At 43.2% G+C, this 23,828-nt stretch overlaps 1 protein-coding gene across 1 annotated transcript in view; it reads right to left on the bottom strand.

Moving 5' to 3' along the window:
• Positions 1 to 23,828, bottom strand: part of DNA2 (DNA replication helicase/nuclease 2) — a 143,046-nt gene that overhangs the window by 107,632 nt on the left and 11,586 nt on the right. The window contains exons 4-7 of the mRNA XM_056530281.1: positions 22,168 to 22,354; positions 17,816 to 17,961; positions 16,293 to 16,415; positions 9,415 to 9,628 (exon numbers count right to left, since the gene is read on the bottom strand). Coding sequence (XP_056386256.1) covers positions 9,415 to 9,628; positions 16,293 to 16,415; positions 17,816 to 17,961; positions 22,168 to 22,354 — 670 coding nt within the window. The remainder of the gene's footprint in view (positions 1 to 9,414; positions 9,629 to 16,292; positions 16,416 to 17,815; positions 17,962 to 22,167; positions 22,355 to 23,828) is intronic.

Consider the following 23,828-nt stretch of genomic DNA (forward strand, 5'->3'; position numbering starts at 1 on the left):
CTGGCGCCCTGTGCTCTTCACAGATGAAAGCACTGGGCATGTGACAGAGTCTGGAGATGCAGTGGAGAACGTTCTGCTGCCTGCAACATCCTCCAGCATGACCGTTTGGTGGTGGGACAGTAATGGTGTAGGGTGGCATTTCTTTGGGGGTCCGCACAGCCCTCCATGTGCTTGCCAGAGGTAGCCTGACTGCCATTAGGTACAGAGATGAGATCCTCAGACCCCTTGTGACACCATATGCTTGTGCGGTTGGCCCTAGGTTCCTCCTAATGCAAGACAATGCTAGACCTCATGTGGCTGGGGTGTGTCAGCAGTTCCTGGAAGAGGAAGGCATTGATGCTATGGACTGGCCCGCCCATTCCCCAGACCTGAATCCGATTGAGCTCATCTGGGACATGATGTCTCCCTCCATCCACCAACACCACGTTGCACCACAGACTGTCCAGGAGTTGTCGGATGCTTTAGTCTAGGTCTGGGAGGACATCCCTCAGGAGACCAACCCGCCACCTCATCATCAGGAGCATGCCCAGGCATTGTAGGAAGGTCATACGGGCACGTGGAGGTGCCACACACACACACTACTGAGCCTCATTTTGACTTGTTTTAAAAGGACATTACATCAAAGTTGGATGAGCCTGTAGTGTGGTTTTCCACTTTGATTTTGAGTGTGACTCCATATCAAGACCTCCATGGGTTGTTAAATTTGATTTCCATTAATTTGTGTGATTTTATTGTCAGCACATTCAACTAAGACAAAAAGTATTCCATGCGATTAGTTCATTCAGATCTAGGATGTGTTATCTTAGTGTTTCTTTTATTTTTTTTGAGCAGTGTATTAGGAAAGGTGCTCCACAGGTTTTGATAGCTTTCCTACCTGTATGTGAAAAAAGGAGATTTTTATGCTTACCGTAAAATCTTTTTCTTGGAGGATCGATTGGGGGACACAGACCATGGGTATATGCTGCTGCCACTAGGCAACAAGAAAAGTCAGCCCCTCCCAGCAGGATATACCCGCCCACAGGCGGCTGGGCTAATCAGTCTAGTCCCAGAGCAGTAGGAGAGGACCGACAGGTCAGAAAAAACAGAACCGTCCGAGGAACCAGAGAATAAAAATTAACTGAAAACACCCTCGGACGAGCAATGAAACCAGGAAACCAGAACAAATGGGAGGGAGCTGTGTCCCCCCAATGGATCCTCTGAGAAAAAGATTTTACGGTAAGCATAAAAATCTCCTTTTCTCTATCGGCTCCATTGGGGGGGGGGGGGGGGGACACAGACCATGGGACGTACCAAAGAAGTCCCCGGGGTGGGTAAATGATTCCCAACTCAGGTGGGAGGCTGAGCCACAGCCGCCTGCAACACCTTGCGACCCAGACTAGCCTCTGAAGATGAGAAGGCATGTACCTGGTAGAATTTTGTAAAAGTGTGTAAAGATAACCAGGTGGCCGCTTTACAGATTTACAAGGCAGAAGCCTTGTTGAGGAGAGCCCAGAAGGCTCTGACAGAATGAGTGGAAAGAGCGGAGACCCTGAAAAGATGAGTCTTCCCTTTGCAGCGGTAAGCTTCCAAGATGGCGAAACGAATCCATCGCAAAAATGATTGACTTTGAAACAGGAAGTCCAATACGACTACCCTCCATAAGGACAAGGAAGGAGTCCCACTGGTGAAAGGAATAAGTGATAGAGGTAAATCCGATCAGCTCCTACCACATCAAGCCAATGGAGCAAATGCTCCCTGGGATGAGAAGGAGCAGGACAAAAAAACGGAAGGACAATGTCCTCTTTGAGGTGAAAGGCAGAAACAACCTTAGGTAAAAAGGACTGAACCGGGCGAAAGACCACTTTGTCCTGGTGTAAAACAAGTGTGTGACCGAAAAAGACTTTCCTCAAGGGCTCAAAATAGAATATTATATAGGTAGGATAGGGGATTTATTATTCACTAAAAGAGCAACTAAAACAACAACCTACAGGTGTGGAAGACCACACAACAAAATGGTGAATATACCCCAGTTAGAAGTAACTTATGACAAGTATGATCATGTATAAAAATGATTTTATTGAAATATATAGTTTTAAAAAATACATATATGTATATCTGAAATCACAGAATCAATTCATAAAAGGTAGTATAAAAATAAAGGATATATATAAAAGTATAAGGTGGATACTGGGGTGAGAGAGCCTGTATGCCAATAAAACAGATAAAGAGATAAAAAAGTTCTTTGAGAAGTCACGATGCTAGTAGTGAGCTGCAATTAATGGTTATAAATAAGTAAATTGATAATGATAAATAAATTAATATCTACAGGGGTTGCATGCACAAGGTGAGGGAAAGAAAGGGGGGGGAAGGGCGTTGTGCAAGATATGTGCAAACAAAATGTGCAATACTTGTGGAATTAAATACCACGCAATGGCCGGTGAGGACAAACAAATAAATGTGATGGAATTATTAATTAATAATCAAGGCAGAAAACAAGTAAAAAATAACACTCAAGTGAGTTACAACAAGTGCAAAAAATTAACCGTGCAAATGAAGTGGACAAGGACCTGAACATGCAATCCAAAAAAAGGAGAATAATATCACCTGGGTCACACAGTATGGTGCTAACAATAAGCAATAACAACCAACAGGCAAATAGCAGCAATAATATGGATAGCAGCAGATAGATAGCAGCAAGTTTGAGTAGTGACTAGCAGCAAAGAGTGATATACAGAGAAAGAACCGTTTGGTATAGGCTGGCACAGGACTCGCCCCAGTCCACCTCCACAACTCCGACGCGTTTCGCCGGAAGCGGCTTTGTCAAGGACTGAGGTGGACTGGGATAGCCTCGCTATAAGTAGTATATGTGTGCCAATGGGGAGTGAGGAACGCACCTGTTACGAGACACTAGGTGATGTAAACCGGAAGTAGCGTCAGGTCACATGAGCGGATCAGGTCATGTAAATGAGACCGGGATCTCGCGAGAGGAGGGCCGTGTAAGCCGTCCTCGCCTGGGGTACACTACTGCGCATGTTTGCCGGCTCAACTCCCATACAGGGAGCCGGATACGCGCAAGGATGGAGCTATTGGCGCAGGCCACACAAACATGGCCGCCGTATGCTATGATATTGCGCATGTGCGCCGGACCCGGTCCCTAGAGGCAAAAATGCCTGTGGCCTCACTAAGATGGCTGAATGCCGATAATGAACTAAGTGAATGAAGTGATGTGTAAAAAATAATTGAGAAATAATACTTAATGAGGGGAAATGGTAGGATCTAAATTGGATCGACCATATGGGATATATATAATACAGGAAATGTGTAAGGATGTGTGTGTGCGTGGGAATAAACAACATTATGCAAAGTGATGGAAGGGCAGGGAGGAATAGAAGGGAAGGAGGGGAGGTGTGAATGGGAATTATATAATGTGATGAACCTGGTGTGCGAATATGCAATGGGATTTAATGCTAAGAAGGTGAGTGGGTGGAAGTGATAAAATGAATAAATAATGTGAAAAATATGGGAGATAATTAATACATTGATATTGCCAAGTGAGATATTTGTTTGTCCTCACCGGCCATTGCGTGGTATTTAATTCCACAAGTATTGCACATTTTGTTTGCACATATCTTGCACGACGCCCTTCCCCCCCTTTCTTTCCCTCACCTTGTGCATGCAACCCCTGTAGATATTAATTTATTTATCATTATCAATTTACTTATTTATAACCATTAATTGCAGCTCACTACTAGCATCGTGACTTCTCAAAGAACTTTTTTATCTCTTTATCTGTTTTATTGGCATACAGGCTCTCTCACCCCAGTATCCACCTTATACTTTTATACTTATACTTTTATATATATATCCTTTATTTTTATACTACCTTTTATGAATTGATTCTGTGATTTCAGATATACATATATGTATTTTTTAAAACTATATGTTTCAATAAAATAATTTTTATACATGATCCTATTTGTCATAAGTTACTTCTAATTGGGGTATATTCACCATTTTGTTGTGTGGTCTTCCACACCTGTAGGTTGCTGGTGTAAAACAAGGTAGGGAGGTAGGGAGATCGGCAGGATAGGGCTGCCAGCTCCAAACCCTCCTAATAGAAAAGTGACTGCAATAAGGAAGGCCACGTTCCAAGAAAGGAGACGAAGAGGAAAATCCCTGAGAGGTTCAAAAAGAGCCCCCTGTAGGGCCCCGAGAACCAGATTGAGATCCCAGGTGGGAGCAGGTGACCCGTAAAGCGGGGTAGCGTGAGCTACGCCTTGGAGAAAGGTCTGGACATGAGGATCGGACGCCAGGGGACGGTGAGGGGAAAAAAAAAAAAAAAAGGAGTGGGGCCAAAACTTGTCCCATAAGGGAACTAAGAGCCAAGTAGTGTTCTAACCCAGACTGTAAGAAGGAAGGAAGTCGTGGGAGAGAGAACGCAACTGGAGAAAAAGGAGTGAGACTCACACCAATGAAAATAAGACCGCCAAGTACGGTGGTAAATCTTCGCAGAAAAGGGCTTGTGTGCTCTAATCACAGCGCAAATTACTTGGGGAGAGAATCCCCTAACTCTCAGAACCTCGGTCTCAACCACCAAGCCGTCAAATGCAGGGACTGTAAATTGGGGTGGCAAGAGGACCCTGAGAGAGCAGAACTCATCGAAGTGGAAGGCGTGGTGACAAGTCGTCCACCAGACGAACCACGTCTGCGTACCACACCCGCCTGGACCAGTCCGGAGACACTAGAATGGCAGGAACGCCCTCCGCTTGAGTTTCCTCAGGACCCTGGAAGGAGGAAGAGGAGGGAAAAGATAAGGGAGGATGAAGAGGGACCAAGTAATCACCAGGGAGTCCATGGTTAGAGCCAGGGGGTCCTGGGAGTTTGCCACAAACCGAGAAACCATGTGGTTGTGACAAGATGCGAAAAGGTCCACCCTTTAAGTGCCCCAGAGGTTGCAGATTTCCGCAAACACTTCTGGAAGAAGAGATTTGTTGGGGTCGGCTGAGGAGTGGCTGAAAAAAGTCCGCCTCCCAAGATTTCACACCTGGTACGTGAATAGCTGATATGGAGGGAACTCTGAGCTCCGCCCATAGAAGGATCTTTGAGACTTAGGCCATAGCCACTAAGCTGTGTGTGCCACCCTGACTATTGACATATGCCACAGCTGTGGAGTTGTCAGTCTGTACATAAACGGGGTTCTGGAGAAGGCACTCTCGATGGCAGAGACAAAAAGGTAGATTGCTCTGAGCTTAAGAATGTTGATGGGGAGAAGAGCTTCCTGAGTGGACCAAAGTCCCTGGCCCATCCGGTCCCTGAAAACTTCTCCCCAACAGCTGAGACTGGCATCCATCAAGATTACCTGCCAGTAAAGGGGTAGAAGGATTTTCCCTGACGAAGAGAGGACCGAAGCCACCAACAGAGGGACTGGAGAGTCTTGGGAGGGGGAAAGTCTCCAATCAAGGATCAGTGGAGATTTGTCCCATTCGGTACAAGAGAATTCTGAAGAGGTCGATAATGAAACTGGAAAGCTTCCATAGCCGCCACCATTCGACCCAGGACTTGCATGCAGACCCGAATGGAAACGGGAACAGGACATCAGAGACTCTGAACTCCTAATAATTGGGCCAGGCGCTTGTCCGACGGAAGAAAAATCCAGGCAGACTCCAAGCCAAATTGCAGTCCCAGGAAGATTAGGGACTGAGAGGGAGTAGATAGGACTTGTCCTGATTGACCAACCAGCTGACAGGGTCTGTAGAATGAGACCGAGACTCTCCTGATTCTGGGCCCAGGTTGGCACCTTGACCAGGATGTTCACGCTTAGGGGATGACTGACACCCCGTGCTCGCAGAATGGCGATCACTGCCACCAGGACCTTGGAGAAGACCCTGGGAGAAGTGGTTAGTCCGAAGGAAAGAGCCACAAACTGAAAATGGCCCTCCGGGAGAGCAAAGCGGAGATATCACTGATGTGCTGGAAAAATAGGAATGTGGAGGTAGGCATCACGGATGTCTACCAAGGAAAGAAACACTCCTCGAACCATGGATGCCACTACCAAAAACAGAGGGACTCCCTATCCATGATTGGGCGGACGGAACCGCCATTTTTTGGGGACCTCAAACAGGTTAAAACCTGAAAAACGCTCCGCTGGAGGAGCTGGAATGATAAAAACATCTGACCCAAGAGTTCTGCAGGTGAGAAGATCAGACTTCCCGGAAGGAGTGACAAATGTCCTCCCACCCGAGAAAATTCTACGGGTGGGGCGACCCTTCAGGCAGAGGTAGTCTTGCGGACGCCTGCCTTGGCTGCGAAACGGCCGGAGCGATTATCCAATTTCCAGGAGGGATGGGCCTTAAAAAGAAGGGACCTTCTTGCCCCTAGATGGTGCCGGTCTGGTCGTCCTATTGGAGCCATAGGTCCGAAAGGAATGAAAAGAGGTTGACTTTCTTCGGGGGTCGGTACTGCGAGATTCATTTAGCGGCAATAAAGAACACTTACCGCCAGTCACCTCTGAGATAATCTCATCAAGGCGTTTTCCAAACAGTCGAGAATCAGTAAAAGGAAGCTCCATAAGATTTCTTAAAAGCGCCACCAGCATTCCAGGCCTTGAGCCACATGGAAGTAGGAAGAGCCACCAGATTACCTGTGGCAAAAGCCGTACCACGGGCGGACTGCATAGAAGCATAGCACAAGTAGTCCCCAGCATTGGAGAGTTGAAGTGAAAGGTCTGCCAGTTCCTCCGCAGGGCACACAGATAGAATGTTCTGGCAGAGTTGGGAAGCCCAGACAGAAAGGGCTTTTGATACCCCAGCAGAAGCGAAGGCAGGAAGTAAGGATGAACCTGCTGCTTCAAAGGCGAAATTTTGCTAGATTTTCAATCCACTTATTCACCAGGTCCTTGAAAGAAGCCGCATCCGCCAAAGGCAGAGTAGTTGCTTTAGAGAGGCGGGACACAGGTGGATCCACAGCTGGTGGAGATGTCCACTTTGCAATAAATTCCTGGGCAAAGGGAAATGGAGCTTAAACAGTCTTGGTTGCTTGAAAGCGCTTGTCAGGATGCTTCCATGAAGTTTCCAGTAAGGCAACAAATTCAGCGCGAGCTGAAAACCTTAGGAGAGTGACAGGAGAGGTGAAAGACGACTTCTGGAGCTGGGTCCGAAGTTCCTGGGTCCTTTAGACGAAATGTGTCCCTTATGGCCGAGACCAAGGTTGCCACCATGTTGGCCATGTCGGTTCGGTCCTCTCAGTCATAGACAGAACCTGAAGCCTCATCTTCCAGTTCCCCAGGAGAGTGGGAGCGGGTGGAGGCAGCCTTGGATGAAGGCGAAAGTGATCTGGTACGCAGATCTGGAGACCCAGAGCAGCAACCAGGAGAGCGACCCCTGGTTCGGGGTGCAGAGGAAAAGTGGAGATACCCATCAGGAAAGAGCCTATGCTTGCTTCCAGACTTTGGAGATGAACCAGAGGAGAAAACCCTAGGACACTTATGAGAGCGGACAAAATTGGGGGAACGGCCTGGGCAGATATATCAAGAGGTCCAGGACACATAGTGGTGCAGGCAGAAAAATTGGGTTCAGCAGAACCACAGGGCAGTTTAGTGTTGCATGTTAAACAGGCATAACAGGTGACCAGGGCCATGTCTAGAGGGTGGGTTAGTTCTGGGTTTGGACATATTGGAACCTGAAGGAAAGGGGGAGATACTAACCTGCCCTTTGCAAACTTACCTCATTAAGTCTTCAATCAGCTTTTAGTCACCTGCATCATGCTGGGCTGAGACAGCAAGACGAGCAGGGAAATAGGGGGACCCGGACCCATAAGGTAAAACCCCAGGCGCTGACCGTTGGCAAGAGGAGGTTCACAGTACATCCACAATGCCTGTGCCCCTCAATCTCAAATGGGGAAACAGTGAACACTATGTTCCCGAGACCGCCACCTGAAAATAGTGAAAAAGGGAGAGAAAAGTCTAACTATACATCCCTAATCTCAAAAATAGGAAAAGAATAGACCAGGTCTGGAGAACACTAGACCAGCATCTGCCTCCTAACAGACACTAAGCTAAAACTGATTAGCCCAGCTGCCTGTGGGAGGGTATATCCTGCTGGGAGGGGCTGACTTTTCTTGTTGCTTAGTGTCAAGCCTCCTAGGTGGCAGCAGCATATACCCATGGTCTGTGTCCCCCAATGGAGCCGATAGAGAAAAATAATAACTGCAAAGTGACACCACTGAACAGGCACTATGTCGGGAGTCTGATGTGGTACTGGGTATAAACAAGGCAAATAAAAAAACGTAAGATGGTTTAGGTTCATTAATGGCAGATAGTGGAGCATCTCAGATATATTACATTGACTTTTTTTTTATTTCAATGGAAAAAAAGCTCTAAAGTCTTAGCTGCTAGGCTTCTTCCTACCCTGCCTTCTGCCGTTTACTGTCTGTTAGGGGAATTCTGTCTCAAGTAACCAAAAAATCTGGGCAGGACACAGGAAGTGGGGATGGATTTAGAACGAGAAAGCTCAATTTGCTGTCAGTGAATCAGATTATTGGCTACCTACAGTCTGAAAACACCACCTAGCTGACTACAATTATATCTAGTCTATGCAATCTTTTAACAGCTAACCTTTTGGACTCTGATCATTATATCCACACTAATACATTGCTGCAAACCATTAGGATAGGAGACAGACTTCTACTGAGAACTATTTTGTCTACAGGTTTTCAGCATTTACAAAAACAAACAAATGTTTCCATTTGCTGGTCTCGGTCTATTAAATAAGAAATAATATATACTATGGTGAATTACCTGATCTTGACCAGCAACCTGTTCTGAACAGGATAATACTATTCAGTCTGGTGCTACAGAACCAGTAATGTTTATTGCTTTAGGGTACATTCCCACACGGCGTATTTGCTGCGTATTTGCTGCTGCGTATTTTATTTTCTCTGCTGAAGTCAATGGGTAGGAAAATACGCAGCAAAATACGCCGTGTGGGAATGTACCCTTAGGGTACATTCACACGAGCGGATCCACAGCGCATATTACGTATATAGATCCGCCGCTGAAGGACTCCTTCAGGGTGCCTTTAGATGTGCCTGCTCGAACGGCAATACGCCGCTACGAGCAGACCCTGCTGCGATGTGCAAATTGCCGCACATGCGCGGTGTACTCCCACACATCAAGGCCGCGCCCCCTGCTGCCTGAGCTAGGCCGTGAGCAGCCGCGATGTGCAAGTATATTGCACATGCGTGCAGCGACTCGCACATTGCAGTGTGTCTGCTCGTAGCAGCGGATTGCCGCTCCGAGCAGGCACCTGTAAAAGCAGCACACAGCGGCGGAAAGATCTACTCGTGTGAACGTACCCTTAGGGGCTGTTCAGTGGAGGCAAACTCTCTCACTAAAATAACTTAATTGCTAGAGAACCCAGCATTTCATTTACAACTCACCTGACTCCTATGTTCTATGGAGTTTGATTCTTTACCAGTTTTCAGTTCTAGCGGCATGGTTTTAATGACTTTTGACTTCTGGTGTATTTTCACTTTAGCTGTTACATCAATTTTTCCCTTTAGGCCAAATCTAGGGGACCAAACATTTTCCTCGATGTCCAGAAACTCAGAAACTTGAACAGCTCTTGCATCAGTAATGTTTCTAGAAGATGACCTGGTAAAACAAGCATAAAATGTAAACCACCAAAGTCTTCAGACCCTTTCAGAAAGTCTAAAATAAAATAAAAAAGTGTAAAAGACAAAGCCTATATTAATTCAATATCTTGTAATCTCACCGACCTACATAAACATAACATGTCAAAATTGTGTTTTGTTTAGTTTTTTTGTATTTTATTCCCATTTCACTACACAAATATTCATAATATTATATTAGCATGTCTGACATGGGTCAATGAACTAGGGATAGACAGATATAGTTTTTTTTAGGGCCGATAATCTGTGGAGGATAGGGCCGATAGCTGATAACTTATACCGATATTCCGGTATAAGTTATCGGCTATTTATCCCCCCGCGACACCGCTGCAGATCATCGATTTAAAGCAGGTGCTTTAAATCAATGCACTGCAGTGGCTTTTGCGGTGCCATAGACCGCCGCCGCAACACGCTTCTCTCCCCCTGCCTGTCCGGGGGTCCTGAGTCCCATCACCGCCACCCCCCACCGCGGCACCACTCTGCGCCACCTACCGCCCCACCGCACCGGCCCCATTGCCTCCCCCATCCCCAGTTTTATAATTACCTGTTCCCGGGGTCCACTCTACATCTGGCTCCGGTGGCGTACTCCTGAACTGTCACTGTGCGCACTGACTGTGACGTCACGTCGCGCACGTCACTCGTCATTGCGCATAGTGTAACACAGGATGCAGCAGGAGCCAGAAGTAGCGTGGGCCCCGGGAACAGGTAATTATAAAACCGGGGATGGGGGAGGCAATGGGGCAAGGGCTGTGCGGTGGGGGGTGCGATGCGGTGCGGCGGGTCGGTCGTGGTTCAGTGTGCCTTACGGGGCGGTCGCAGGGCGGTGCATTATCAGCTTATCGGCAAGGTAATTGCCGATACCGATTATGCCCAAAATTGGGATTATCGGCCGATAATATCGGCCAAACCGATAATCGGTCGATCCCTACAATGAACAATTGCTGGTGTTATACTGTTATACTTGATTTGGGCATGCTGCTGGAGTTTTTTTCCTGGGGTGGGGGGTGTATATTTTTTTATTTAGTTATGTTTTACAATGAGTGCTGTCATTACAAAGTACAATTGGTCCTGCACAAAACAAGCCTTATATGGCCCTGTAGATGGAAAATTGGAAGTGTTATGGTATTTAGAAGGAAAAAAAAAATGGAAACATAAAATTTTAATTGTGTCTTCTGGGGGTTATTGGCCAGAGCTGCAGTCACAGTTTAGATCTAATTGTTGCATTACAAGATCTCAGTGAAGCAGTTAGGAGGAGGCAGACAGACAAAGAAAGTTCTCTGTTTAAAGTAAGGACATTCATTTTTCAGCATTGCTTTAGTTTCTTTTTAAAGATTCGAAAAAAAGATGACCATTTTATCCCAAATGATACTGGAACTTATCAGGTTTTAGCCAAAAACTTACTTCCAAAAACTGTTGATAGAACTTTCCATTATAAAACCAGAACAAGGTAAGTAACAGTTACACAACCTTTTTAAGGCTGCATTCTCATCTCGTTTTGTACATACGGGCGCCGAGGGAGGGACAAACCGGGCGCTCCCGTACCCCAGCCGGATCAGCCCGTGACTCCATTTACTTTAATGAGCCGACCGGAGTCAAACGGGGACTCCGGTCAGCTCAGTTTTGACCTGTATGCGGTTTTGGACCGGACCTAAAACCGTAGTATACTACGGTTTGAGGTCCGGTCAGGAAACCACATACGGGTCAAAACTGAGCCTACCGGAGTCACCGTTTGACTCCGGTCGGCTACGGGTGGCACATTAAAGTAAATGGACTTACAGGCTGATCCGGCTGGGGTACGGAAGCGCCCAGTTTCCCCCTCCCCCAGCCGGATCCGGCACCCGTATGTACAAAACGAGATGTGAATGCAGCCTAATTACGGTTTGATCTAGATTTAGATGGTAAAATTACATTCTGAAGATAAAAACTGATATGTTAAACGATTCATTAATACAATGCGGTTCCAAAAGCTTCGGCTTTGGTTTCGCAATTGCTTTCATTAGAAAATTTTTATCCTGAAAAAGCCAGTCAGTCAAACAACTGCCCCCCTGCCTACTTGGACACATACTAGTCCTGCTGTGTCCATGCATCATCACCTATGTCATGGACACATTTCCTTGATTGACAGCTGTGAGTGCAGGGCTCATAGCTGGAGAAAAAATTCTCCCACTGTCAGCTTGTGTGCCGCTACTGTCAGTGAGGACAAGCTGGGAGTTGTAGTTTTGCTAATGCTAGGGGAGATGTGAGCAGACAGCATACTGAGGGAGGGGGCGGAGACCTGCACAGTGAGGCCACACCCCCTCCCTTTGGGAGGAATTCAGACTAGTGAGCTAAATTTAAAGAGTGTAATAAAAAAAAATAATTTAAAAAAAAAAAGGTGCTAGACACATAAAATTAGATGTACATGGTCAGGATTAAGTACTGAGTGATATATTAAAAAAACAAGTTTTTTTTGTTGGATCTGACGGGTAGACTTTAACCTCTTAAGGACTAGGCCAATTTTCACTGTAGGACCAGAGCGTTTTTCGAACATCTGACCACTTTCACTTTAAGCATTAATAACTCTGGGATGCTTTTACCTTTCATTCTGATTCAGAGATAGTGGCAACATTTTGTCGATACTAGCATCATTTCTTGGTGAAAAATTCCAAAATTTGATGAAAAGGTTGAAAATTTAGCATTTTTCTAACTTTGAAGCTCTCTGCTTGTAAGGAAAATAGACATTCCAAATAAATTATATTTTGATTCATAAATACAATATGTCTACTTTATGCTTGCATCATAAAGTAGACATGTTTTTACTTTTGGAAAACATCAGAGGGCTTCAAAGTATAGCAGCAATTTTCTAATTTTTCACAAAATTTTCAAAGTCAGAATTTTTCATCGACCAGTTCAGGTTTGAAGTGGATTTGAAGGGCTTTCTTATTAGAAATACCCCAAAAATTACCCCATTATAAAAACTGCACCCCTCAAAGTATTCAAAATGACATTCAGTAAGTGTGTTTACCCTTTAGGTGTTTCACAATAGCAGCAAAATGAAGGAGAAAATTGAAAATTTCATTTTTTACACTCGCATGTTCTTGTAGACCCAGTTTTTGAATTTTTACAAGGGGTAAAAGGAGAAAAATCCCCTCAAAATGTGTAACCCTTTCTCTAGAGTAAGAAAATACCTCATATGTGTATGTCAGGTGTTCGGCGGGCGCAATAGAGGGCTCAGAAGGGAAGGAGCGATAATAGGATTTTGGAGAGAGTTTTTCCGAAATGGTTTTTGGGGGGGCATGTCAAATTTAGGAAGCCCCTATGGTGCCAGAACAGCAAAAAAAAACCTGGCATGGCATACCATTTTGGAAACTAAACCCCTCAAGGCATGTAACAAGGGGTCCAGTGAGCCTTAACACCCTACAGGTGTTTGACTACTTTTAGTTAAAGTCGGATGGTTAAATGAAAAAAAAATAAAAATAATTCACTAAAGTGCAGTTTTTTCCCCAAATTTACCATTTTTATTGAGGATAATAGGAGAAAGTGCCCCCCAAAATTTGTAACCCCATCTTTTCTGAATATGGAAATACTCCATGTTAGGACGTAAAATGCTCTGTGGGCGAACTACAATGCTCAGAAGAGAAGGAGTCACATTTGGCTTTTGGAAAGCAAATTTTGCTGAAATGGTTTGGGGGGGGCATGTCGCATTTAGGAAGCCCCTATGGTGCCACAACAGCAAAAAAATTAAAAAATAAAATAAAAACACATGGCATACTATTTTGGAAACTACACCCCTCAAGGAACGTAAAAAAGGGGTACAGTGAGCCTTAACACCCCACAGGTATTTCACGACTTTTTGTTAAAGTTGGATGTGTAAATGAGAAAAAAAAAATTGCACTAAAATGCTGGTTTTTCCCCAAATTTTACAAGGGGAAATAGAAGAAATGGGGTTACAAATTTTGGGGGTAATTTTCTCCTGAGTATGAAAATACCCCATGTGTGGACGTCAAGTGCTCTGCTGGCGTACTACAATGCTCAGAAGAGGAGACGCGCCATTGAGCTTATGGGAGAGAGAATTTGTTTGTAAATGCACATGGCCCCCGACTTCCATTCCAAAGCCCCCCATGGTGCCAGAACAGTGGACCCCCCCACATGTGACCCCATTTTGGAAACTAGACCCCTCACAGAATTTCATAAGGGGTGCAGTGAGTATTTACACCCCACTGGCGTTTGACAGATCTTTGGAACAGTGGGCTGTGCAAATGAAAAATTACATTTTTAATTTTCACAGACCACTGTTACACAAATCTGTCAGACACCCGTGGGGTGTAAATGCTCACTGTACCCCTTATTACATTACATGAGGGGTGTAGTTTCCAAGAGGGGGTAACATGTGGGGGGGGCCTCAATTGTTCTGGGGCTTTGTAAACACACATGGCCTTCAATTCCGGACAAATTTTCTCTTCAAAAGCCCAATGGCGCTCCTTCTCTTCTGAGCATTGTAGTTCACCAGCAGAGCACTTTACATCCACATATGGGGTATCTATATACTCAGAAGAAATGGTGTTACAAATTTTGGGGGGGGGGGGGGGGCTTTTTTCTTATTTTCCCCTTGTGAAAATGAAAAATTTAGGGTAACACCAGCATTTTAGTGAAAAAAATTTTTTTCTCATTTTCCCATTCAGCTTTAACGAAAATGTTACATTGTTACATTCCATGAGGGGTGTAGTTTCTAAAATGGGGTCATATGTGGGTATTTTTTGAGTTTATGTCAGAAACGCTGTAAAATCAGCCACCCCTGTGCAAATCACTAATTTAGGCCTCAGATGTACATAGTGCGCTCTCACTCCTGAGCCTTGTTGTGCGCCCGCAGAGCATTTTATGCCCACATATGGGGTATTTCCGTACTCAGGAGAAATTGTGTTACAAATTTTGGGTGTCCTTTTACCTCTTGTGAAAATAAAAAGTATGGGGCAACACCAGCATGTTAGTGTGAAATTTTTAATTTTTTTTTACACTAACAGGCTGGTGTAGACCCCAACTTTTCCTTTTCATAAGGGGTAAAAAGAGAAAAAGCCCTCCAAAATTTGTAGTGCAATTTCTCCCGAGTACGGAAATACTCCATATGTGGCCCTAAACTGTTTCCTTGAAATACAACAGGGTTCTGAAGTGAGAGAGCGCCATGCGCATTTGAGGACTAAATTAGGGATTGCATAGTGGTGGACATTGGGAATCACTGGCGTCGAATACCCTTAGCAGTGTGCCTCCAGCTGTTGCTAAACTCCCAGCATGCCTGGACAGTCAGTGGCTGTCCAGAAATACTGGGAGTTGTTTTGCAACAGCTGGAGGCTCAGTTTTGGAAACCCTGCTGTACAATAAGTTTAAAATTTTTATTGGGGGGGGGGGGGGGGCGGAGACCGTGTAAGGGGGTGCATATGTAGTGTTTTACCCTTTATTATGTGTTAGTGAAGTGTAGTGTTTTTAGGGGACATTCGCACTGGCAGGTTACGGAGAGTTTCCCGCTAGGAGTTTGCGCTGCAGCTCAAACTTGAAGCAAGAAACTCACTGTAAACCTGCCCGTGTGAATGTACCCTGTACGTTCACATGGGGGTGGGGGGGAACCTCCAGCTGTTTCAAAACAACAACTCCCAGCATGTACTGACAGACCGTGCATGCTGGGAGTGGAACTTTTGCAACAGTTGGAGGCACACTGGTTGGAAAACCTTCAGTTAGGTTCTGTTACCTGACTCAGTATTTTCCAACCAGTGTGCCTCCAGCTGTTGCAAAACTACAACTCCCAGCATGTACAGATCGCAGAAGGGCATGCTGGGAGATGTAGTTATGCAACAGCTGGAAGTACGCAACTACAACTTCCAGCATGCCGAGACAGCTGTTTGCTGTTTGGGCATGCTGGGATTTGCAGTTTTGGAACATCTGGAGAGCTACAGTTTAGAGACCACTGCACAGTGATCTCCAAACTGTAGCCCTTCAGATGTTGCAACACTACAAATTCTAGCGTGCACAGACAGCAAACAGCTGTCTGGGAATGCTGTGAGTTGTAGTTTTGCAACATCTGGAGGGCTACAGTATAGAGACCACCGTATATTGGTCTCAGACTGTAGCCCTCCAGATGTTGCTAGGCAACTCACCGGCTTCCGTACGATCCAGTCGCCCGCAGCCTCCGGATGGGTAAGTGGATCTTCTGCCGTCTGTCCTCTTCGATTTCCCCGTCCTGCCCCGCCTATTGTGGGGGAAATCGAAAGTTAACCCCCTGCCCCTGATCGGCTATTGGTCGTCGCTTCTGGCGACCAATAGCAGGGATAGGAGGTGTTGCACCCCTGCCACCTCACTCCTATCCCTTCAGGGGGATCGTGGGTGTCTTTGACAACAGTGATCCCCCTTATATTCCGGGTCACCATAGACCCGTATGACCCAGAATTGGTTGGTGCCCTGATGCCAAGTCTACACCAGGTTCCAAGTCTACACCAGGTTTTTGCAACATCAAAACCCCTAAAGCCCCAATGGACCTCATTATAGGTCAATAGTGTTTTTCTCATTGTTTGAAACCACTGTGCATCGTCCCGAGTACAAACAGAAGGCATAACAAAAAGCATGAACACAGCTGTTGAAAATATTTTATGTGGACTTACAGGTCAAGTTTCCAATTAGTTTGGGTCACAGGTGCCAAATAGTCATTTGTCCATTTTTGAAATGATGGAAGATATTCCTCTATTTCGTGCAGCACATCAGCTTGATTCAAGTTTAATTGGTACCTGACAGGGGAAAAAAAAAAAAAGCACACAAAATACAAAAATAGAAAGCAGCACATTAGCTTTGACACAGAGTGGCATTTATCAAAACGGATATTTCTTTTTGTTCAGTTTAGAGAAAAAAATAGTTGCGGGAAAAGTGGCAGCCATGTGCCAAATTTATCAATTGGCACATGGACTTTGATGAATGCCTGCAGAACTGCTCTGAATAAATGTTGCAGAGCAGTGGTGAGCCGTACATTACTTAGCGACATATAGGGCAGGGTTGAATTGCCCTGTGATATGTTCTAAACCTGGCTATGCAATTTTTTCTGCGACATTTCGCAGAAAAGTAGCACAAGATAAATTAGTGACTACTGCACAAAGTGATCTAAATCAGATCACTTCGTAGTAATAAAAATTAAACAGTCGAAGTGAAATTTTTGCAGGAAAAGTCACATGGGACCAGCCTATTACAAATATAGACAACAAGCAGTCTAAATTGTTTGATAATTCCCCTCAAAGTGTCCAGAACAAACTTCTGCTAACATTAAAACAAAACATCAAAATATTGCAAAACAGTTTATTTTTTTCCTCCCATTTTATTCTTAGGGCATGTGCACACAAGCAAACCCCATGCGCTGCAGCTTTCTCTAGGCTACGGCCAGCGAAGAGGGCAGCCCAGCAGCTCAGTTTTCTAGGCACCTGTATCTAACATGGGGTCTAGCTCTGTGAAATGTAATTCTCCAGCGTTGCAGGTGCCTAGGGGACAGAGGACACTAATGCTGTCTTCCAAATGTGGTCACCGAAAGCAGCAACAAAGTGGGAAAAGAGGGGACGGGGGAATAGAGTCTGTTTGTGTTAACCTCCACAGTGAACTTTACATTAATCTGGCTGGAATGCAAATACACTGTAAATGAAGCCAAGGCTATGTTCACACAGCCGTTAAATGCGCAGAATATCTGCAGAAAAATACTGCCGAACATTTGAAAACTCTGGTGTGCACTAGGACCTCACAAAAATGTGCCGTCTCAGACGGCAATGTATTTCCTTGCAAAAGCCAGCCAGAATCAGAATTTCCGTGGCAGAAACATCTGGCGTGCTAACAATGGAGCAGAATCCCATTGAAATCAAAATTCCACCCTGGTGACCATACCCAAGAAGTGCCTGTCAGCTTACTGCTGTTTACCATAAGTTGGCTATATATCAAATGTGTTGAGTAAATTAAAGCAATGCTTAAATGTGCACTGCCACTGAAAACAAAGACTTGACATGTCAGAGGCACAGCAAAAGCTTTGATCTGTCAGGGACTAAGTGTTCTGGGCTTTTTTAAGCAACAGTTAAACTTAATAAATTGCTCAATAATACACTAATGCTAGGTCATTTACGGTATTTGTAATAGAGCAATTTGATTAACTACTTACATTTCTTTAAGATATGTTGGTCCATAAACAGTTTGGGCAGAAAGGTTTTGCAAAACATCTCCACTAAACCCACATGTTGTTGCTTTTTGAAAAATGTTGTGTAACATTGTACCGATCAACATCTGTCTTGACCCTTTATCACAAACCTAAAAGTAATCAGCAGGACCAATATTTTATTGCAGAACTCCAAATTCTTCAAAATTACCGTATGTAATATCTTCTTTCACCTACAATGCACAATTACATTTTTGACTGCCTACAATCCAAACTATTTGGACAGTTTACAAAAATTTATATTTTTTATTTGGTCTTTTTTCTTCATCTTGTAAACAGTATTTCATAAGCATATACATTTTATACATCCCCACTACCACCTCAATGAGCTGTGAAGAAAAAAAAAAAAAAATTTAACTTTTTGAAGTGGTACAAATTAACACTATTGAGCTGCAGTCAAAAGCAATACAGTTGTATACAGCATTATGACCTGCAGCTATCACTCAATAGGCAAATTAACCTGTAGCACTACAAAAAGTTGTAGTGTATCCCCACCACCAAACAAAACAAGAAACAAATAGACAAGTTAAAAATGTTTTGATCGATCAAGTGCTGAGACCCCCTCCAATCACTAAAAGTGGTGTGGAGAAATGTGCAAGTATTGTACAAATGTGCAAGTATTTCCTTGCTGACTCAAAGCCCTCATTATGGGGGAGATTTATCTAAACAGGTGCATAGGAAAAGTGGAGCAGTTGCCCATAGCAACCAATCACTTTACTTTTTCAGTGGCCTTTTAAAATTAAAAGAAGCGATCTGATTGGTTGCTATGAAGCAACTGGTCAACTTTTCCCCTGCAAAGGTTTTGATAAATCTTCCCCTATAAGTCTATACAGCAGTGCAAAGAAGCTGGATGGAGACCACAGTGAGTAGAGTAGTTGAGTGCTTAACCCCTTAAGGACCGGGGGTTTTTCAGTTTTTGCATTTTCGTTTTTTGCTCCTTGCCTTTAAAAAAATCATAACTCTTTCAATTTTGCACCTAAAAATCCATATGACGGCTTATTTTTTGCGCCACCAATTCTACTTTGTAATGATGTCAGTCATTTTGCCCAAAAATCTACGGTGAAACGGGAAAAAAAATCATTGTGCGACAAAATTGAAAAAAAACCCTGTTTTGTAACCTTTGGGGGCTTCCGTTTCTACGTAGTACATTTTTCGGTAAAAATGACACCTGATCTTTATTCTGTAGGTCCATACGATTAAAATGATACCCTACTTATATAGGTTTAATTTTGTCGGACTTCTGGAAAAAATCATAACTACATGCAGGAAAATTAATACGTTTAAAATGGTCATCTTCTGACCCCTATAACTTTTTTATTTTTCCGTGTATCGGTACCATTTTTGCATTGATAGGACTTATTGATCGCTTTTTATTCATTTTTAAATGATGTAAAAAGTGACCAAAAATGCAGTATTTTGGACTTTGGAATTTTTTTGCGCGCACGCCATTGACCGAGCGGTTTAATTAATGATATATTTTTATAATTCGGACATTTCCGCACACGGTGATACCATATATGTTTTTATTTACACAGTTTTTTTTATTGGAAAAGGGGGGCGATTCAAACTTTTAATAGGGGAGGAGTTAAATGATCTTTATTCACTTTTTTTTTTGCAGTGTTATAGGTCCCATAGGGACCTATAACACTGCACACACTGATCTCCTATGCTGATCACTGGTTTCTCATAGGAAACCAGTGATCGATGATTCTGCCGCATGACTGCTCATGCCTGGATCTCAGGCACTGAGCAGTCATTCGGCGATCGGACAGCGAGGAGGCAGGTAGGGGCCCTCCCGCTGTCCTGTCAGCTGTTCGGGATGCCGCGATTAGCCGCGGCTATCCCGAACAGCCCGGCTGAGCTAGCCGGGAACTTTCACTTTTAGCCGCGCGGCTCAGCTATGAGCGCACGGCTAAAGGGTTAATAGCACGCGGCGCCGCGATCGGCGCTGCGCGCTATTAGAGGCGGGTCCCGGCTTCACTATTACGCCGGGCCCGCCGTGATATGACGCGGGGTTACTGTGTAACCCCACGTTATATCAGAAGAGCAGGACCAAGGACGTACCGGTACGTCCTTGGTCCTTAAGGGGTTAAAGGGGTACTCCAGTGGAAATAATAATTTTTTTTTTTTTTTTTTTTTAAATCAACCGGTGCCAGGATGTTAAACAGATTTGTAAATTACTTCTATTAAAAAAAATCTTCATCCTTTCAGTACTTATTTGCTGTTAATTAGTACAGAGGAAATTATTTTCTTTTTGGAACACAGTGTTCTCTGCTGACATCATGAGCACAGTGCTCTCTGCTGACATCTCTGTCCATTTTAGGAACTGTCCAGAGCAGCATATGTTTGCTATGGGGATTTTCTCCTACTCTGGACAGTTCTTAAAATGGACAGAGATGTCAGCAGAGAGCTCTGTGTTCCAAGAAGAAAATAATTTACTCTGTAGTACTCAGCAGCTCATAAGCACTGGAAGGATTAAGATTTTTTAATAGAAGTAATTTACAAATCTATTTAACTTTCTGGCACCAATTGATAAAAAAAAAATTATATATATATTTTTTTCTCTATATATTTATTTATTTTCCAATGGAGTCCCCCTTTACCCCAAGCCCATTTTAATCTTAAGGACCAGGCCAATTTTATTTTTGCATTTTCGTTTTTCCTCCTCGCCTTCTAAAATCCATAACTCTTTTATATTTCCATCTACAGACCCATATAAGGGCTTGTTTTTTGCATGACCAATTGTACTTTGTAATGAAACCTCTCATTTTACCATAAAATGTACGTCGATTCCCCCAAATGTTTTTTTTTTAGAGAGAAAATTTTAATGAAAACCACAATTTTGCATATTTTGGAATTTTTTTTTCACACTGTACACTTTACGGTAAAATTGACATATGTTCTTTATTCTGTGGGTCAATATGATTAAAATGATACCCATGGCTAGATACTTTTATATTTTTGTACTGCAAAAAAAAAAAAAAATATATAAAATAAAATAAAAAAAAAATAAATACAAAATTTGTACTAAATCAGTAATCTAAATTCGCCCTATTTTGACCACCTATAACTTTCATTTTTCCGTATATAGGGCGGTATGAGTGCTCATTTTTTGCGCCATCATCTGTACTTTTTATTGTTACCACATTTGCATATATAAAACTTTCAGATCATTTTTTTATAAATTTTTTTTGAAATAAAATGTGACAAAAAAGCAGCATTTTTGGACTTTTATTTTTTAAGTTTATGCCATTCACCGTACTGGGTCATTAACATTATATTTTGATAGTTCGGACATTTACGCACGCGGCGATACCAAATATGTTTATAAAAAAATATATACATTACGCTTTTTGGGGGTAAAATGGGAAAAATTGACAATTGAAATTTTTATTGGGGGGAGGGGATTTTTCACTTTTTTTTACATTTATCAACTTTTATTTTTTTTCTTCACACTTTATGTCCCCATAGGGGACCATCTATAGCAATCATTTGATTGCTAATACTGTTTAGTGCTATGCATAGGACATAGCACTGATCAGTGTTATCGTGATCTTCTGCGTGGTCTGCTCGATCTCAGAGCAGAAGACCCCAGGAGACGGCCGGAGATTCCATCCCGGGGTCATGCTGGATGATCGGCTCGCCACGGCAGCGCTGCGGGCGATCCGATCATCCATTAAACTTCCCACACTGCCGCAGATGCCGTGATCTGTATTGATCATGGCATCTGAGGGGTTAATGGCGGACATCTGCACGATCCCGGATGTAGGCCATTACCAGCGGATCCCCGGCTGCTGCTAGCGGACGGAACCTGCTGTGTATGACGCGAGCACCGTTCCGATGCTCGCGGTCATAAACAGGACGTAAATGTACGTCCTGGTGTGCGAAGTACCGCCTAACCAGGACATACATTTACGTCAGTGGTTGTTTAGGGGTTAAGCATGCACATCTAAATCTGCTCATTCTGCAGAATGATTGGGTTTAAATATTGAAATCTTGACTAAGTAAAACTTTTGACATGTAAAAAAATTCTTTAAATTCTTCTATTATAGTCAATAATTCGTACTATACCGGCAAACTAGGGGACATCCATTTCCTAACTAACAAGACATTCAATAATTTAGTGTTGTGTTGCCAAGTTTGTCAGTATATAAAAATTTATAGCGGATAAGCCTCCTGCACAACCCAAAAATTGATAAAATGTGGAAAATAACACCGGTACAGACATTAAAAACCGATACATAGAAACATTCTGCCAACTCAAATTTTGCATACAAATTCCTACTAAAGAAACATACCTTGAATTTCTCACTCAAAACAGATCTCCGTAAGCATCGAATACCATTTGCTATGCTGGTACCAGATATGAGAAGATCAGGAAACAAGATAATATATCCAGAATCCTTGTCTATAGTCCATGTATTTGACTGTGTTACATTGCCCTCCAAGTGAATAATATCCCCCGCTTGTACCTGCAAACCAACCCTGTATATGAAGGGAAAAGCATGGTTTATATCACTAACCAAACATTCAAAAGATGGCCATGCAGTTAATACATATGACAGGACAAAATAAGAAAATTATATAAAATAGATGTTTTCAGGGAAAGTCTGTTGCAGAGCTTTAATGTAAGTGAAGATAACAGGCTTTTTCACACTATTTTTGCAAGGTCCCATTAAGGTGTTATGCATACCTACTATATATACCAATGTGTAATATTTAAATATTTATACCAATGTGTGGATATTTAAAAGGACGACCGCAGCGAAATGCACTTATCCCCTATCCACAGGAAAGGGGATAAAGTGTCTAATTGCAAGGGGGGGGGGGGGGGTCTTTATTTTCTAACAATTTTACATTAACAAAGTAATCATGGACCAATGTACAAATTTTTCATGTCTGTGCTGTGACTGACATTTTCTGAATGCCTGTAAATGCATGTCATGGCTTCCAGTTTATGTTCTATGTATTTTTGCTATCTGGGGCTTTACCCCTTATAATATGGTCTTGGGTATCCACTTGCCTACACACTTAAATTGTCTCTGTATTCTGCCTCTAAGTCATAACTGGTCATAATGTCAGTATCCAGATTTACCTGCCTAAGCCACTTTCATTTTCTATGTCTTTAACCCTCTGTAGTTTTTTGCTGGTTTTCCGCTGCGTATTTGAAAGTGGGCGGGCTCTTGGCTGTCCGCAGCAGATTTTCTGCGGTGGAATTTACAATGCGGAAAATACGGTGCAAGCCCCATTGAAGTCAGTAGGGGCTGTGGCGGATTTTCCGCAGCGTAAATTCCACCGGGAAAATGTGCTGCGGACAGCCAAGAAGAGCCCGCCGACTTAAATACGCAGCGGAAAACCTGCAAAATAATCCGCTCATGTGAACGTACCCTTAAGCATTAATAACTCTGATGCTATTACTTTTCATTCCAATTCAGAGACAGTTTTTTCTTGACATTTTCTACTTTGATAGTGGTAAATTTTCATCGATACTTTCACCATTTCAAAATTCCAAAATCTGATTTAAAAAAAATGTTGAATTTTTTTTTTTTTTTTACTTTGAAACTATGATAAGGAAAATGGATATTCCAAATAAATTATACATTGATTCACATATACAATAGGGGATATTTATCAAAGGATTTAGACTTTTTTTCTGTCTAAATTTGTCGCACAGAAAGTCGCAGTCTAAATATGTGCAACTTTTTTGCGACTTTTGCTCTAGAGGATTTTTAGAACATGATACATTCTAGTCTATTTTAGACGAAAATGCATTGGAAAATGCATTGGTGCTGAATTTATCAAAAGCAACTTTTTTTTAAGTCGCATCGGCTGAAAGTACGCTGAAATGTCAGACCACATTGAAGCAGGTTTAAATACAGTCTAAAGCATAGATCCTGAAGTCTGTGCGCAGAATTTATCAAGAGCCGTGCGACTTTTGATAAATTAGGTGCACAATAGA

This window comes from Hyla sarda, chromosome 7, assembly GCF_029499605.1.
Source record: "Hyla sarda isolate aHylSar1 chromosome 7, aHylSar1.hap1, whole genome shotgun sequence".
In the NCBI taxonomy this organism is placed as follows: Eukaryota; Metazoa; Chordata; class Amphibia; order Anura; family Hylidae; genus Hyla; species Hyla sarda.